The 18,342-nt window shown below is 36.4% G+C and overlaps 3 protein-coding genes across 4 annotated transcripts; 1 reads left to right on the top strand and 2 right to left on the bottom strand.

The window, feature by feature from the left end:
- Positions 1-2,993: 2,993 nt before the first annotated feature.
- Positions 2,994-4,484, bottom strand: LOC119995006 (protein PLANT CADMIUM RESISTANCE 2-like). The gene is made up of 4 exons (XM_038841362.1): positions 4,347-4,484; positions 4,182-4,253; positions 3,878-4,090; positions 2,994-3,264 (listed from the first exon to the last, which is right to left on the bottom strand). The coding sequence occupies exons 1-4, from the start codon at positions 4,444-4,446 to the stop codon at positions 3,188-3,190; spliced, it is 462 nt and encodes a 153-aa protein (XP_038697290.1). The 5' UTR covers positions 4,447-4,484; the 3' UTR covers positions 2,994-3,187.
- A 1,309-nt stretch (positions 4,485-5,793) lies between these two features.
- LOC119995007 (protein PLANT CADMIUM RESISTANCE 2-like) lies at positions 5,794-9,457 on the bottom strand. Of its 2 annotated transcripts, XM_038841363.1 has the most exons (4): positions 9,244-9,457; positions 6,577-6,648; positions 6,270-6,482; positions 5,794-5,870 (listed from the first exon to the last, which is right to left on the bottom strand). In XM_038841363.1, the coding sequence occupies exons 1-4, from the start codon at positions 9,326-9,328 to the stop codon at positions 5,794-5,796; spliced, it is 447 nt and encodes a 148-aa protein (XP_038697291.1). In that variant the 5' UTR covers positions 9,329-9,457. The 2 variants fall into 2 exon arrangements, 1 of the variants encoding a protein (XP_038697291.1); XR_005467593.1 differs by lacking the exons at positions 5,794-5,870; positions 6,270-6,482; positions 6,577-6,648 and adding an exon at positions 9,090-9,161 and having other exon boundaries at positions 9,244-9,379.
- A 5,665-nt stretch (positions 9,458-15,122) lies between these two features.
- LOC119995003 (21 kDa protein-like) lies at positions 15,123-16,190 on the top strand. The gene has a single exon (XM_038841359.1). The coding sequence runs from the start codon at positions 15,347-15,349 to the stop codon at positions 15,968-15,970; it is 624 nt and encodes a 207-aa protein (XP_038697287.1). The 5' UTR covers positions 15,123-15,346; the 3' UTR covers positions 15,971-16,190.
- Positions 16,191-18,342: the final 2,152 nt, after the last annotated feature.

Below are 18,342 nucleotides of genomic sequence, written 5' to 3' on the forward strand. Positions count from 1 at the left end.
ATTTATCCGTAACTTTGGTGTGATTGCCGCACCGTTAACTCATCTTCTCTCCAAAGATGGATTCCACTGGAACCGGGAGGCTACACAAGCATTCTCTTTTTTAAAAGAGGCTCTCACGACTCCACCAGTTCTGCGGTTACCTGACTTTACCCAACCTTTTGTTATCGAATGTGATGCTTGTGGTGTAGGAATTGGCGCAATCTTAATTCAGCAAGACCGACCGATTGCCTTCTTCAGTGAAACTCTCAAAGGGTCTGCACTATCTTTATCCACCTATGAGAAAGAGATGTTAGCAATGGTGAAGGCAATTCGTAAGTGGAGGCCATACTTGTTGGGGAAGCCATTTATTGTGCAGACCGATCAAAAGAGCCTAAAATTTCTTCTTGAACAACGTATAACGACTCCGGCACAAACTCGTTGGCTACCAAAGATTTTGGGATATGATTATATTATTCAATATAAGAAGGGTAAGGACAATCAAGGTGCAGATGCTCTTTCAAGATTGGCAGAGTTTGAGTTGTTAGCAATCTCTCTCCCAGTTGCAAATTGGTGGACCATTCTTCAACAAGAAGTACAATCTGATGCTTTCTACACTAAGTTTGAAGAGTTGACTCATCAGCAAGGCCCACACAAGTATTTCAAACGTGATGGTATTTGGTTTAAAAATGAAAGAATCATTTTGAGTCCTAACTCTACTTTGATTGCAACCCTCTTATCTGACAGTCATTCAGCACCAGTAGGAGGCCATTTTGGATACCAAAAAACTCTGGGTCGCATCAAGGAATGTTTTTCATGGCCGGGCATGCGAACGATGATTAAAGAGTTCATAAAAAATTGTGATGTTTGCCAGAGATGCAAGAGCGAGTGCCTCAGTCCAGCAGGTCTTTTACAGCCTTTGCCGATCCCAGATCGAGTTTGGTCAGATATCTCAATGGATTTTATTGAAAGTCTTCCTTCATCGAAAGGGAAGTTGGTCATTATGGTGGTGGTGGACCGATTATCTAAATATGCCCATTTTGTTCCTTTGAGCCACCCATTCACAGCTTCTATTGTTGCACAGGTTTTCATTGACAATATTGTCAAACTACATGGGATCCCCACATCAATCGTCAGTGATAGAGATAAAGTTTTTATTAGCTCTTTTTGGCAAACTTTATTTCAATTGCAGGGTACCCAATTGCGTATGAGTTCTAGTTATCATCCTCAATCGGACGGGCAAACAGAGGTGGTCAATCGAACTTTGGAACAATATCTTCGTTGTTTCACGCATGAGCAACCCAAAAAATGGCTTGATTGGTTAGCATGGGCTGAGTTTAGTTACAACACATCCATGCACTCATCAACTAAGGTCTCTCCATTTGAAGCTGTTTATGGAATTCCACCTCCAAATGTCCTAACTTAAGGATTTGCGCAGAAATTTGGCGCTTGCACAGTCCCGAATGAAGACCCAAGCTGACATGCATCGTCGAGAGGTTACTTTTAATGTGGGTGATTTTGTCTTTCTAAAATTACAACCATATCGACAAAATACGGTGTCATTTCGGCGTTCTCTGAAGCTTGCTCCTAAGTTTTTTGGACCCTAGAAGGTTCTGGCTAGAGTTGGTCCGGTGGCGTACAAGTTGGACTTGCCAGCAGGTTCTCAAATCCATGATGTGTTCCATGTTAGTCTCCTCAAGAAGAAGATCGGTCCTGTCTCGCATATCTCTCAGAGCTTACCTCCTATCACTGAAAATTCAGAAATTCTTCCTCAACCGGAAGCTATCTTGGATAGTCGCATTATTCGCAAGGGCAATTATCGTCCCAAAACTGAAATTCTGGTTCAATGGAAGGGAGCACTCCTTGAAGACGCGACATGGGAGAATAAATGGAGATTTTCAAGGCTTTACCCAGATTTCTTCCTTGGGGACAAGGATAATCCGAGTGGGGGGGAATGATACGTGCTCATGGAAGTTACTTCACATGTCCAGTAGTTTTCTAGTTATGCATAGTAGTTTTCTAGTTATGCATTTTCTTTAGTCAAGCATTATCTTTCAGTTATGCACACATCTCAAATCAGTTATGTAACTGTTAGCTAGCAGTTATTGAATTGATAGTTAGTTTAGCACATTGCACGTTTCCCTTCAATTGCATAGATGAGTTAGTACGCCTTATAAGCCACCTATCTTTGAATGAAATGGGGAGGTTGTTACCCAAGTACTTTCTCTACTAATTCTCTTCTAATTCATTTCTTCTTCCCTTTTGCTAAGTTGAACGTAACAGTGGTATCGAAGCCATTGATCTCATGGACACTCGTAGCAAGAGCAACGCGGAGTTTCGCAATGAGGTTAGCGAAATCTTGACCCGTCATGGAACCCTCCATACCACTCGTGTAAGATAAGATCTCTTCAGACCCTCCATTTCATGTAAGATAAGATCTCTTCAGACCCTCCATACCACTCGTGGTTCATTATTTGTGAATATAGCTGCCCCTTTGCCCTTCGAATCCCTGCCCAGTTACTTGTTTTGGGTTGTTCGAGAGTGGGTTTCTGGTAACCAAATTTACTCAATGTGCTCAAATATCGGGGACGTCTGCTACACACGCAAGATAGTCGAAGATTTGTCATGCCGGATGTGTTTTTGTGGAATGCAATCGTTAGGTGTGATTCGAGGCAAATACATTGGGACCTCTCAAATGCCAAATTTGCTTGTTGAATGGTCAATGATTTCTCTTGGTTGTCTTCAACGACAACCAATGGTGATTCTAGCATGTTGAGCAGGTGTCTGTGATTTTTGAGAGTTCTTGGATTGAAGAATCGGTATACCGGATCGTTGGATTGTGATGAAAACGATAGAAAGGAAAGATTTTTTGTGGGTTAAATATGTGTAAGTTTAACATAAATATTTCTAATATTATAGAAAATAAAGGTAATTTGGTCTTTTCACTACAAATTTATGTGTAGACTTATAATTTTTTAGTGTAAACTTATCATGTTCAAAAAGTGGTATAGACTTAATAGATTAATGGTGAGTAGATAAAATTTCCAATAAACAATTAGGTACAATCCAAAATAGATAGCCCAAACAAGTGAACAACAGCCCAGGGGCCCAGCCCAACTTAATTAGGTAACGAACAACCATAATCATACACACAATAATATATATATATATATAAGAATATAACAACTATAACGACACTCTCCAATCCGTTCTATCGCTTCATGCCGCTTTCAATCACTGGAGCCATTGCCACTCCACCTTTCTGATTCCCCATGTTTCCTCGCCATCCTACACAACTCAAACAATTAGGGTGACATGTCGAACCCAAGTAATTATATGTGTGAGATCCAAGTAATATGTACGCAAAATTGTCAAAATCGGGATCTTACATAAGGTTGGTGGAAGACATACAAAATCGAATCGTAAAATCGTAAGATTTTATAAAATTTAAAAAATAAATGTAAAATAATATAATTACTTATTTCTAAATAAATAATTAACATTATATAATACACTATAGTTTATAGGTAATAAAAAAATTCAAAAATGCGATTATTATTTATTTATATACATGTTAATATTTCATAAAATTATAATTTTTTAAGGCCTCTAGAGAACTATGAAAAGCACGCACAATAATTATGCAAGATTATATCATGTTAGTATATTATAACCAATTTTTCAACAAAAACTAGGATTAGAAACATAAACACATGATTAGTAGGCCACAACCCATAAGCCCATGACTCCATAATTCTATTAAGGTTAAGATCGGTAAAACCGGTAAAACATCGGTAGATCTTATTAATTTTGAGATTTTACATCGATTCGAATCGTTTTGATTATTTAAGATCGTACGATCAAAATCAGAATTTTGACAACCATGTATGTAAGTAACTACCAAGAGACATGTCAAATCCACGGGTCTTGAGCTCACGGTACTCTTGGCACAGAGCGCATGACTCGCAACAACAATGAACCAAGCAATCTCCACAAGGACTCTCATCCAGATTGTATAGTTTTCTCATCTTGGTGCGATAGATGCATGAGAATAAGCAACCGCACCCAAGAAACAACGATAGCAGAAAGTAAATTGCTCCTGTTGCTTCACAAGCTACAGCCAACCCCACCAAATAATAATTCAAAATAGCAATCAAAATTTAGCCTAATGAATTAATCAAATACAAGATTTAATGATAAATTACATGTGGCTCCTTGATCTGCAATTTCAGCGATTCTGCCAAAAGTGATGCAGGGGCACCAGTATGTTAAACAACCTGATCATCGGAAAATCATAACACATACTAATTATTGCGATTTCTTACAAAACAAAGAGAATGGATTTTGAAATTAAAATGTAGTGGACTTACAAGTTGGAATATCATAGAAGCAGTCAAAGAGGTCGGTAGACCAAGCTGAGTTATGTAGACCATCTCGGACTGATTGCTGCTGCTGGCTTGGATAGGACATTGTGTGGCTGTAGAGACTTAGGTGAGAACTTGATATCTAGCAGATTTATATATGATGTACTACTCTTGGTCTTCGTCATTTGTGGTGGTTATATAGATAAGGATATAACGGGTCTGATTGGCAAACCATTTGAGATTAATTTAACATATTTATTATCTAAAATGTTGTGACCGTTTGGTTTAATTTTTGCGGATAACATTTTTACTATTCAAAATACTCTGGCAAATTACATACGGGGTCATTACACAATTCATCATAAATATAATCAATCAACTATCAAATTATTACACATTTAAAGCGATTTAGGGACATTTTCAATCAAGTAACATGTTTAACGCTAAAAACTAAAAAAAATAATCAAGTAACATGCAATTGCAAGTGTTTGATGTGTGAGTTGTGAATGCTATGAACGCCTCTATTTATAGTACATGGGAGGGAGAAAAGATTGGAATGAAAATAGATTGGAGAGTAATCAACACAGATAATTACGAAATCCATTTAAAAATAATCAAAACAAATAATTAATATATGAACATATATATCAACAGATGTAGGACTTATACAAGAGTTGGTTCACTAAATTCTCCAATATGAGACGTCTATTCTTCCTTAAGCTTGGTCATGCCCAAATGACTCACTTTAAAGTAACATTTCATCCATTTTATTCATGGCATTGAACAAGTGAATACACATAATTATTATCCACATGAAACTCCATATATTCATGTTTACTTCCGATTTATCCATTAATTGGATCTCAATTAAATTCATGGTCAAAGCCATGAATTTCCAACATATATGCCTGCATATAGAACACTACAATATATAATCAGAGTTATCTCTTCTCTTATTCCTCAACTTCTTCAGTTCTAAAGCAAGTAAACTTATACATCTATATTTATTTATAATATAAATATTGTTGTTATATATATTGTTGAAAAAGTCATGCATGACCATGAAGATATGAAGGACAGTTTATAAGCTCATGTGTTCCTTTACTTAATAAGACGTGTTTTAAAACAGTGAGCCTGAGAGGTCTCAGAATGTTTTAGAAGCCTATGATGGGTTGAGCTTGAACTTGAACTTGGGAAAACAGACAATAGCTTACAATGATAATCAAGTTTGGATAAGGGAGTATATTGGTGTTTCGTAAAGTATATATTCTCACATTCATATTAAAATATGCTATTTAATTTAACATTTATAAACAACATTTGATAAAGTATTTTATATGTTAGATTAAATAATGCTAATCTCTATTCAATTATATGTATATAGAAGTTTTATGAACTACAATAATATAAAATCTTAAGAAAATCATGAATTTGTTTACATTCTCCATACATATTAGCGTCTCATCCCACCTTCCATTGTTGGAGCCATTGTCACTCCATGAAATTGTCTCTCCACATTAGCTTGCCATCCTAGACATACATAACAAACCAACCATGAACATATACCTAATATTAATAAATCAAACTATATATATATAGACACACACACATAAATTCTCTTATATGAACTAAAAGTGTGAACAACTTTTGTAAACTTCAAATCCAATGGTTGCAATAAGAAAATTGGGGATCACAAATTTTCTGTGGGACCCATCACATCTATGGTTGAAAAATATATTTACAAAGTTGGTTCACATAGGAGAATTTCTATGTATGTGTATATATATATAGAAATTCACTCGTTCACATCCTTAAAAAGTTGTGCGTAAATTCAGTGCGTATAAGAGAATTCATTTATATATATATATATATATATATATATATATATATATAAAAGTTTCTAATTAGTATTAATTGGTTAGTAATTACCGATGGACATGTCAAATCCACGGGCTTTGAGCTCACGATACTCTTGACACAAGGCACAAGTCTCGCAACAAAAATGAACCATACAATCCCCACAAGGGCTTGCTTTCAACATGTATTGCCTCCTCAGTTTAGATCTGTAGAAGCATGAGTAGATACACCCACAACCAGTCACGTACATAATTAGGGCATACAAGGCCCCATTTGTCGCACAAGCTGATCTCTCCATCACAAAACACATTCAAATTAATTTTTACACACTACCGTAACGATTATATAACATATATCGATTACAGGATCGAGTACTCACAGGACGATCCTCTATCTACAATATCCGAGACTTGCCCGAAAGTAATGCATGGACAGAAACAGGTTATGCAACCTGTAATATAGATAGAATGTTATTCACATGGTAGTGTGTCGGCGAGAAGAATACGAGAGAATTCATATAGCAAATAGTAAAAATAATTGAAGAATACCTAAAAAGGCATGGTTAGAAATAACAAAAATTCAATCAATTCAACACAAGTGATTCATATTTAACTAAATTGTTCGCATCATTAAAGGTAAATTCCTGGATACTTAGATCGGACTTCTCTCTCTAAATATTAATTAGGCAAATCGCAGAGTTAATACACCATTAACATAACATTATTTTTTTCCCCTTATCTTTTAGAGTAAAAGAATTGGATTGGTACTTACAATTTCTAAAATTGGAAGAGCAGTCGCAAAAGCCGGTTGACCAAGGGACTTCCTGCAAGGGCTGGTGTTGGGGCACCACAGCTGGCTGGACAACTTGACCCGGTGAGCTCAATGGGACACCAACCGGACTTGGGGGTTGTATATACTGTGGTTGGGTTGACAATGGGGGTGAGGGAGCAGAGCACTTTTGTTGGTTATTAGGGTCTAATGGCTGCATTGTGATGTATTATTTAGATGTCCATGGATACATAAATGATGATTGATTACTTCACTAACTGGGTTGAAGATGCAAATCCCAAAAAGGAGAGATGAAGTGATGGAGACCATGTCAACAAAAAAAATTGGAGATAATTAAGCGGTGATGTGATACAAGTCAAATGCCGCTTTACATGAGTCTGTTTACAAGTGTCTTCATTAATATTTCAGCATAAGAATCATCAAGGGTAAAGATTTATGGCCTACAACCAACATGGGTTGGTGTGAGTGTTTCGACGCTCTCATCCCTTAAGTGAGGTCAGGGTTTGATCCCCGCTCATGTATGGAGTACCCTGTTGGCCAGCATTTTACACCTTAGTGGGCCGATCCGGTGCGAGCGGGGATTAGTCTGGATGTGGTACGGGCTTAAAGGCACCTCCCACATTTCGTAATACTCATTCGTTAGATGTGATTTTTAATGGTCATTTTGTTATGATGTTACCACACTTAATGAATGAGTGTCACACACTATTGAGATGTTTTTGGAATGGTTATCATTGGGATCCCTAGTATCATTGAAAAAATTATTAATTATAGACGAGTGAATGATCATTATTTAAAATTAAATAATATTACAATTCAAATATGCATATATAAATGCTTATTCGAACATAAAACTATATGCACCCTCATAACAAAACACAAACGCTCCCACACACAAGATACATAATTAAACCTTCCACATTAATTAACATGTAATTAATAATTAATTAATCATCGAGTCATGCTTCCTTCTACGGTTGGAGGCATCACCACCCCACGATTTTGCTTCTCCACATTTGCTTGCCATCCTACGCATCGAGCAACGCATATCAATTTGGTTAGAATATGATATAAATGATATGTAATGTCCCTATTCAACAAGTTAATTTATTGAGTTGAATAATAAAGTAACAAATTATAGGAAACCCGGCCCATGATTGAACAGTTACATAGGTCAAATTTATCATAATAATATGAAATATATATATATATTATAGTCAGCGGCGTACTCGAGTTTTCGAGGGTCCCGGGTGAACTTTTAAAAAATAGATCCTCTTGAGAAAAAAAATTTAAATATCGAACATTACTTAAAATTATGAATTTTGTAGTATTTTGAAATGCAAAATCATTAATTATGTTGGTGTAATCAACTTGTTCTGTCAAATTACTTTCAAAAGACAATATAACTAACTCATTCAACATTTCTTGTGACTATTCTAATGTTAATAGTCTAGGTTTTTTTTTTCAAAATATAGGGCACTGAGGATTTGAGGGTCTTGAACGACGGCCTTCCTATCTCGCCCCACCCAGAAGGATGCTTCTAATTATAGTGGTGTCGCTTACCTTGGGTCATGTCAAATCCACGGTGTTGGAGCTCACGATACTCTTGACAGAGTGCACAGGGCCCCAAAAAGGTATGAACACAACAATCTTCACAACAGTTGCCTTCAATTATGTAATTCTTCCTCAGTTTATGCCGATAATAAGCCGCGTAGCAGCAAGTGCAGTGAGTCACACCACCCAATATTGCAAAGATTGTTCCATTCACACAACATGCTGCAACAATCATTTCTCATTTGATTGGTCATGTATACATCTAATTTATAAGTAGAATCATGTGATGTAAAATTCGCCATTGTTCGGGTTTCGAGCCGAGCCATATTTCGCGTCAAGAATTTAATCCATGGAGTCGGGTTTTGGGTTGGGCTTAGCTCAAAAACTAAAGTCCATGCCTGTTTATAAGTCTTTTTCAGGCTGCCCAGGCTCAATGTCATTTCAAGCTTGGGTCAGGCTTTGACCCACAGGCTCGGGACTGGCCCTGCCCTTATCAAATGTCAATGCCCTAAGACACTCGTTAGTATTCTTTTTGATTAAAAAACTTACATGATTTTCCCTGGTCAGCAATCTCCGAAACCTGCCCGAAAGTAACTCATGGTAACCAGTAGGATATGCAACCTGTGCCGAGATATTAAACTAATTAATATAATAATATATCCATGCATGATCACCAATCAAGAGATCAAGTGTGTTTATGTACAGCTTCGCATGTCACTGAAGCAGTCACAGAGACCGGTCGACCAAGAGACTTCTGCATCTTGTTTTGGGTATTTGTATGAATCCATTGTTGTCCTTCACAAGCTTAATTTACTCCTGTGATTATATATATATGTATACGTATCAAAACTTTATAATGCAAAGAAATTGTGATTGTGGGTGTGTGTGTGTAGAGAAAGAGAAAAGGAGAAAACTATATAAACCTAGTATTTATAACTTAACACTAGCTAAAGTAATATGATTGATATATATAGTGGAGAGGCGCTATGTGAATGGAATATTAATTAATCATTCCCAAAAAAAAGAAGTAACAGAAAAAAAAAATGACTTCACTTGCTTTGTTTTCTTTTTGGCTTTAGTTTTTATTTTGTATGGAAAAAGTATATGCTTTAAAAGGGGAAAAATCAAATAAATGTATGAACACCTTCGGACTTAACGGCTATTGGATCACACAATGATTTCGACATTATTGTATTTGTGAAATATAGTTAGAGTTGTACGGTTTATATTTAGAGTAGCTAAAGAAGTTTTGGTTAGGATTAAGAAGTTGATTATGATAACTCTTTACAAATATAAAAGATTACAAGTTCAACTCTCACATCAAACAGTTTTATCGTTATTTTTACCATGGGTTTCGATTCAATCTTTCTTGTCACTTGCGTGATTAAATAATAATTGAAGTATTACTATTCCTAATAGTTTAAATTGCTAGTATGAGGAGAATAAAAAACGAACATATGACTTTCTATGATGGTCACATGTTTTTTTGGAGGAACAAGTTGATGAGGCAATATTGTCACAATCTTGCCTACTACATGTGTACTGCGTTAATTCGTGGCAATCACGCATTGGAGGGTAGCTTTAATTGAAATCCACGTGTACGTGTCGCATAGGTTTTGCTTGTCTCTTTCTTCTAGCGCGAGATGCCAATAGTATATTTATAAATTATAACTTGGCGTGAGTGGACATCTTCAATTCCCACCATATGTGGAAGAAAACACTTGACGTTGACCATAGACTTGAAGTAACCCCACTTCCACGAGCTTCACGAGCAATGTGAAGGTGTGAGCCGACATTCTACATTCTTCTTCCATTGATTCATGATTCCCAAGAATATGAAACCCCACTAGTGTAATATATGATCAACAATCCAGGAGAACCATAACACAGGTAGCTCCAATACAACCCAAAAGAACTGAGAGTCACTCCAAGCAAGATGAGAATCAGTCTCAATGAAAGTAACAGAGATTCACTCTCAAAAGGAAAAACTAGACAACATAAACAATACAAAAAATCCTTAACAACCAAAAGTGCCCTAATTACACACGGAAACCAATATAATTAGGGCAGCAAAGAGAGGCGGGCTAATGGGCCTAGACAAGTGGGCTTCAAGGTTGAGGTTCATCAGGCCTATTTATTGTGGTGTAAATATTATATTTATAAAATATCATCTTAATCAGAATTCATTTGAATATAAAAATAATCATTTCAAATTCAATCCATTTGCAATCAAAGTCATTGCATAGTACATGTAATCAAATAGCATAACATGCTGCAATCATTAAAACTAAAAAGTAGGACCTGTTCAACATGATCTCCATTTTCTTCTTCAAACAATCGTTTAATACAAAAGCAATCCGCCAATCCTACCTCCCACATGATTGGATGTGTATAATTGTATATGACCATATGTATTGTACATGTTGGGCCTCAATTTGATGGGCTTGGATATTTCCCATGGCCCAACCCATATGGGCCTGTCTTAATTATACGACCCCTTGAACCTACCCATCATTTTCACAAGACTCTAAGTCCAAATTCTATATTTTCCAATTTCTTTAAATCCTTTTACCTCCTACGTTGTTCAAAATGGACCAGGCCCAACCCAAGCAAGTTTTCAATTCGAGTTAATCATTGTGCCTGCTTGTGCAAGGCCTTGTTTATAGACAGGAATGGACACATGTGAATTGTTTTTTTTTTTTTTTTTTGATACTAGGGAGGGGGAATACCCACAAACAAACCAAAGGATTAAACCTCTACTTGCAATACTCGCCTAGGCCAAGCAACTCCAATAAAATCCTCCCAAAGCAGACCCTGAGTGCCAACAATAGGATGCTGAAGAATCGTTAGCCCATTGCCATGGTTGAGAGACTCAGATGCAAGGAAATCAGCAACCCGGTTCCTTTCTCTATACACGTGAATTGCTTTCACCTCCCAAGCTTGATGAACAAGCTTCCGGCACACACTAATCAAATTGGAAAGAGAGAGCTTTGGAACACTCTGCTTATTTAGCCAATCCGCAACCATATAGGAATCTGTCTCCAAAATAACTTGGCGAAAACCCTCTTCCCAAGCTAGACGAAGCCCATGAATCGCTGCCCAGAGTTCGGCCTCTATCGATCCACAACTGCCAATATTAGCAAAAAAACCTTTTAACCATACACATGTGAATTGTTAATATATGTTACTTATGCCTATAAACTTGAGTGTTTAAGATTAACTGTGAGGATTGATTGTGTTAAATTTTAAGGTTTTTCTGTTTCAAATTTTGATGGTGTATGCACTCATCAATGGAGTAGGCAACGTATATAAAGGTTTAGGACACTAAGGGATCGTTTGATTCGCATAATCTAACGTTTTAGGAATAAGAGTTTTGCTTTTTCTAATAATTCCGATATTTGGTTGGTGTAATCCTTAAATCTAGAATTTCAAGGAATGTTGGATTCCTACAAAAGAAGAATTCTCCTTTACTTCGAAAAAAGAGACGAATTATTGGAATCCTCACTTACTTTTAATTAAATACTTATAATGTCTTTTTAAAAAATATATAATTTCTAAATTATTAGTATATAACCAATGATCTATAATTGTCATGTCTGATTACAATAAATTTGATTTTTGTTTCAAATTAAAAGAAAAACACTTTGAAATGATTATAAAAAATACTACAAATTTATGATTTTTTCAAAATTTTTGATGCACTAATGATGACACCTGTCACAAGTCTTCCACAGTAGGCCTCTCCCAGTACTAATCCATGGAAGGCCTTTTTAACTTCTTTTATATGAACTTTTTCCATGTGCTCGGATCTTGAAGAACATTGAATGATCCTGTTTTCTATGACCAAATCTTTGATCAAACCGTTTCCACATAATTCGAAAACTTATACTATTATATAATATGATCCCGTAAGAGGCGCGTCCAGCCTATCCTTTCCTTGAACCATTAGAAGCTTTTCTTTTATGATGAAGATTTTATGTTCCCTAATCCTGCGAATTCAAATCAATTTTAGTCCATTATTAGCTTGACATAAGTTTAGTCTTCACGGTTTTTGGTGCAAGAGATGGGCCTAACAATGATTTGTCAAATATTCTGGAGAATGATTTTTGTACTCAGATTGCACATGTCAAACCCATGCATTTACAAAGTTTCATGAAGATTAAAGGGGCATATGGCTCGGCGGCAAACCAGGTGGGGTATAAAGCCAAAAAAGTAGGATGTCGCAAGTTCGACGCACGTAAAAAGCATTGTTCATGTAATTTGTTTGAATTATCAGAACACCCTATTCTGTCCCTTGTAACTGGGTCGCATATCTTGCGACTTATATTCTACCAACATTCCGAGACCACAGGCCGATAGACGGGTCCTTCGGTCCCACCCCAACTGAAGATTAAAGGGGATTCTATAGCACCAGTTCAGCAAGGAGCAATAAAGTTCATAGAGGAGACTAATGACCAAGGAGGGATTCGTGGCAACCAATTAGCACAATCAGATGAAGAAAGGAAAGCAAGAAGGAAGGGTCAAAAGAGCTAATTAAGGGAATGAATGGTGGCTACAAAACAGCAACATTGATCGTGAGTGAAGAGGAGATATAGTTATGTTTCTTTCCTAGCAAAGGCACTTTTGGTTGTATTAAGAAAATCAGTTTCAAAGGAGTGATTCCGAAGAAATACAAAAATCAGAGAGTGATTATCTACATTGTTTCTTGTGTTCTTAGTTCTTTTGTGATTCTTGAGCTAGGTCCACGTCAGTTTTGGTTAGTTTTTAGCGATTTTTTTGACATAAATGTAACCGATTGTTTGGTCGGTTATTGAGGGTTTAGTCATTACATTTGACAATAATTTATTAAACGATGGGTACGTGATTTTCAAGTAATGGAACTACTTGGGCCCACGATAAGTTGAAGCGAGAGACAAAATTAAAGTTGCACGCTTCAATTCACTATTATAGTATTAGTGGGCAAAAGTGAAAGAATATTCAAAAAGGTCTTCTAACTTGTTTAACTAACAAACTAAAATCGCCTTTGAGGAGGGTGGTGGTGGGGGTCGATCATGGTCGGCTGATTGGGCTAGTGGTGCTTCACTCCCACATCAGATAAAAACGCGCAATATGTAATACTTTCACACCGCACGCACGACGACTTAACCAACTTTAAAAATATTAAACTGTTATTTTGTTTTCTTTTATTCTTATAAAAATATTGTTGATGTAAATTATCGACAATCAAATTGTTTGAAGATGATTGAGTAAATATAAGACAAGACAGAGAGATTTTACGTGGTTAAGCGTTGAACCTAGGTCCACGGTGCAGAACGATATGATTTTTTTATTATCACTTGAGATTATAGAGTGAGTCAAATCCCAAAAAGTCCCCCCTTTTTCTTGTCATAATGAACTTCTTTTATACTTTTCTTGAGCAGTTATCGGCGGTTGTGACAGTTAAAGAAGTTCATAATAGTTTGGAGGAGTTTACTACAGTTTGGAGGAGTTTGCAGCAGTTTCGGTTGTTACCATTTAACGAGGAACTACCTTATCTTCGGCTTTGTCCCTTGGTTATTGGTTTGGCCTTGTATCGGTTGCTTGCATTGTATTGTCTTTGCTTGCATGGTGTGTGGTGGAGGCGGTGGTGTGGTGTGGTTGTGGGTGGGTCGGTGGGGTGTTTTACTTGTTTACTTCAATTTATTTATTTTTTAAAGAAATTTAACTTAATTATAAACAATTTTTTAAGGGCATATTTTGATTCGTTTTCTATTTATGATAAGCTCTCTTATAATTAGCTTAGTTCTTTTATTTGACAATATAATTATATGTTAATAGGTACAGTATTAATGTATAAGTATTGTAATTACGAATTACTAACAATAACAATTTACAAAACTAACAATCAATAATAATAATTAAGTATTAATTTTTTATTTAAAAGTTATTTTCTTTTAAATAGTTGGTTGATCGGTCAACTGAATTTAACGTATTTTAAAAGCCATCAATCGACCCCTCTATACATGGATCGGGTGATATTATCGGCCTGATTTTATGAATCGGTTGATGGTTGATTATCGGCCGACACAATCCCAGCCCCAGGTGTAACGCACACCTCCTCCTCGTTTCTTACTCTATTTCTCTTGTGGGTTGGATTCATATCCAAGCCCATCACAACAACTCATTAACTTGTTCTGTCTTATTAAGTGATATTTACTAATTTTTTCGAGACTTTTAAGTTTCCATTGAATTTGGTAGGTTAGAATTAACAAGTTAAATATAGTAATGGATAATACAATTGATTACATTAACAAATATGATTTATTCTTTATTATTTTAAAATACACCAACAATTCATATTGGATATTATTGATTATATTTTTTTCCAGAATCATTGCCACATACAATGGTTAGCAATTATTTAATGGGATTAGATTATTTTTTACCCTCATTATCTTTTACAAACAAATCGGAAAATTTTCCTTCGGACAATGTTAGAGACCCCAAAAATTTGATCACAAAAATCCCTCAAATCAATGTGGCATTAAAATAACAATTAATTAAAAACACATATGTAGGATCCACTTCACATCCAACACTCCACATTAAATGGGGGTCTTTTGGGGGTCATTTTTCGGGGGTCTCAAGCATTATCCTTTTCCTAATACCACTATTAACATAATAAAACAAACCTATTTACGATGGCAAACATGTTATTTTCATAAAAGATAACAAGCATAAACGTGATTTCCATGGTGCACCATGATCCTACTTAAGCCACTCCCTAAACAGAATACTCCGACACAGCAATCTTCGACAGAACCACCATGACTAACCTACGCCTTCCATTCATCTTCCCACTTTTACTACTACTGAATCTCCACTCAATCGGCGCCGTCGTTTCTGCTGACCCTACCACAGAATCAAGCGACTCAGAGTACATCCGAACAAGCTGCGGCTCCACTTTGTACCCTGACGTCTGCTACACCTCCCTCTCCCGCTACGCCAGCGCCGTCCAATCAGACCCAGGTCGGCTAGCCCGGGTTGCTATCGCCGTCAACCTCTCGAACGCTCGCAAAATGGCCTCCTACCTCTCCAACCTCACTCGGGAAGGCGGAACCAACACAGGCGCCGCCTCGGCCCTCCACGACTGCGTCTCGAACCTCGGTGACGCCGTGGATGAGATTGAGGACTCGTTGAAGCAGATGAGAGATATTGGGGCGGGTGGAGCGTCGGATTTTAGGTTCAAGATCAGCAACGTGCAGACGTGGATGAGCGCCGCCTTGACGGACGAGGAGACGTGTACGGACGGGTTCGAGGATGTTCCAGAAGGAGATAAGATCAAGGAGAAGGTTTTGGAGGGAGTGGGTGATGTAAAGAAGTTGACGAGTAATGCAGTCGCTCTGGTTAACAATTATGCTTCCAAGGGCACGCCGAGAAAGTGTGTTTAATTTGTTCAACCACCGTCATTGTTTTCTTTTCTTCTTTTTTTTATATACAATTGTTGGTTAATTCAAAACATGTAATATGTGCAATAAGACTTGAGCTAAATGCTCTGTTTGTTTCTAGGAAAAATAAATTTTAGAAAAATTCATAATTTTGAGGCGATTGTTTGAAGGAAGGTTTTTTATTATATATTTTCATAAAATATATTGAATATTTTTTAGTAAAGTTATGAATATTTCCTAAATCAAACAGAGGGTTAGTTGGATTGTCAAAGCGGGTCCATTTCCATCTTATGCATATAGATGCTTGAATTTACAATCATTGAACAGTCAACTTAATGTTGGAGAAATTTCAGCAATGTAGAAAGTTGGAGAATTTTCGACAATTTAGATTTTGCTTCAAGGAACGGATTAACGCTTTCCTTAAAGTGTTATTTGCCTCCACCAATTGGTGTGCACAGGATAGCAGCAAATACACTTCCAAGATACAATGAAGCACCACGTATTTAACGTTTGATGTTCAGCCTTTGCACAAAGGAAGAACACCCAAGAATGACCAAGAAAAACAGAACTTTAACAAGTGCTTGGAATTCTAGTTTGAAAGAATAGAATCCAAGTTTGAGAGTTTTGGAGATGACTTTTTGATTGATTATTGAATGTCTTGGAATGATGTATTTATAGAGAATAACACACCTTTTGGTGAAAGGTTGTGTCCAAAAAGAAACACACCTTTTTGGTGAAGGGTTGTGTCTAAAAAAACAACATATCTCTTGTCAAAAGAAACACACCTCTTTTGAAAGGTTGTGTTCAAGAGAAGTTTTAAGAGAAGAGTTGTGTCCATTGGTATGAAACTACCAATGTAAAAATTTCTTTTATTATTTTGAAAATATTTCAACATTCCTCCACCATTTTCAAAATACGGATGAAAAATTCACTTGTTGTGTTCAGTTGAAAATTTGTGCATAAACAAAGGTGTCTTTAGGACTTGAACCTTCATGTAGTGTATGTATATCAAGGTTATTCAGGATGACATAGTAGACGAACTTTGAACTAGTGATCCTTTTCGAACAACCGGACACACAACACACACAAACTTTCGATATAAAGCTCATTCTTATTTGCCGACGCGTGGATTGGCCTTGCGTCTGTATCCTGTTTTAATGAGCGCTTTAGAGACAAGTCCAAGTCGCATAGAAAGCGGCACCACTTTCGACACTCACATAGGTAAGCTTATCAAAGGTACTCCTATAAGTATAATACCTCACAAACTTTGTTATAAGCTTATTAAGAACTTTATAGCTCAACCTCCTTCTTTACCTTATAGGTCCAAAGCACTTTTTCCTTGGGATGTATATACACTTCAAGTACTTTCCATCACCTAATATGATGTACTTTGCTCATTGAACTCAAGAACATGAAATTTTCAAGTGTTGAGTTAAGTTTCCACCATTGGTGATTGTTTAGTAATGGACTTTAATCCCATCCCTTTTGATGTTTTCCACACCATATCTCTTGCGAGACCTTTGGTTAATGGATCAACCAAATTTTGACTTGACCTTACAAAATTTGTTGTTATGGTACCATCTGTGATCCATTGTCTCACCATACTATGTCTCAAACCAATATGTCTAGACTTGCCATTATAAACTTTACTATAGGCCCTTGATAGTGTTGCCTCACTATCACAATGTATAGATATATGCGCCATTGGTTTGGGCCAAATAGGAATTTCTAATAATAAATTCCTTAACCATTCAACTTCTTTACCACAAGAAGCTAAAGCTACAAATTCTGATGCCATAGTCGAATCTGTTATACATGTTTGCTTCTTTGAGCCCCATGCTATAGCTCCTCCACCAAGAGTGAAAATCCATCCACTAGTAGATGTATGATCTTCAAGCTCGGTGATCCAACTAGCATCCGTGTATCCTTCCAAAACTCTTGGATAACCACAGTAATGGATTCCATAATTCATAGTGTTCTTTAAATATTTTAGAACTCTATACACAGCTTGCCAATGGATATTGCTAGGGTTAGATGTATACATACTAAGCTTGCCCACAGCAAAAGCAATATCAGGCCTTGTTGATGTCATGGCATACATTAAGCATCCAATCACTCTAGCATATTCTAATTGATTGATAGCCCTTCCAGTATTAGTATACAACTTCAAATTTGGATCATAAGGTGTGTTCACAAGGTTACAATCAAAATGATTGAATTTTTTAAGAATTTTCTCAATATAATGTGATTGGGTTAAAATTAGTCCATCTTGATTTCTCAAGATTTTAATACCCAAAATCACATCTACATCACCCATGTCTTTCATAGCAAACTTTGATGATAAAAATTTCTTGAGATTTTCGATACTTTCAAGA

Source organism: Tripterygium wilfordii, chromosome 3 (assembly GCF_013401445.1).
Source record: "Tripterygium wilfordii isolate XIE 37 chromosome 3, ASM1340144v1, whole genome shotgun sequence".
In the NCBI taxonomy this organism is placed as follows: domain Eukaryota; kingdom Viridiplantae; phylum Streptophyta; class Magnoliopsida; order Celastrales; family Celastraceae; genus Tripterygium; species Tripterygium wilfordii.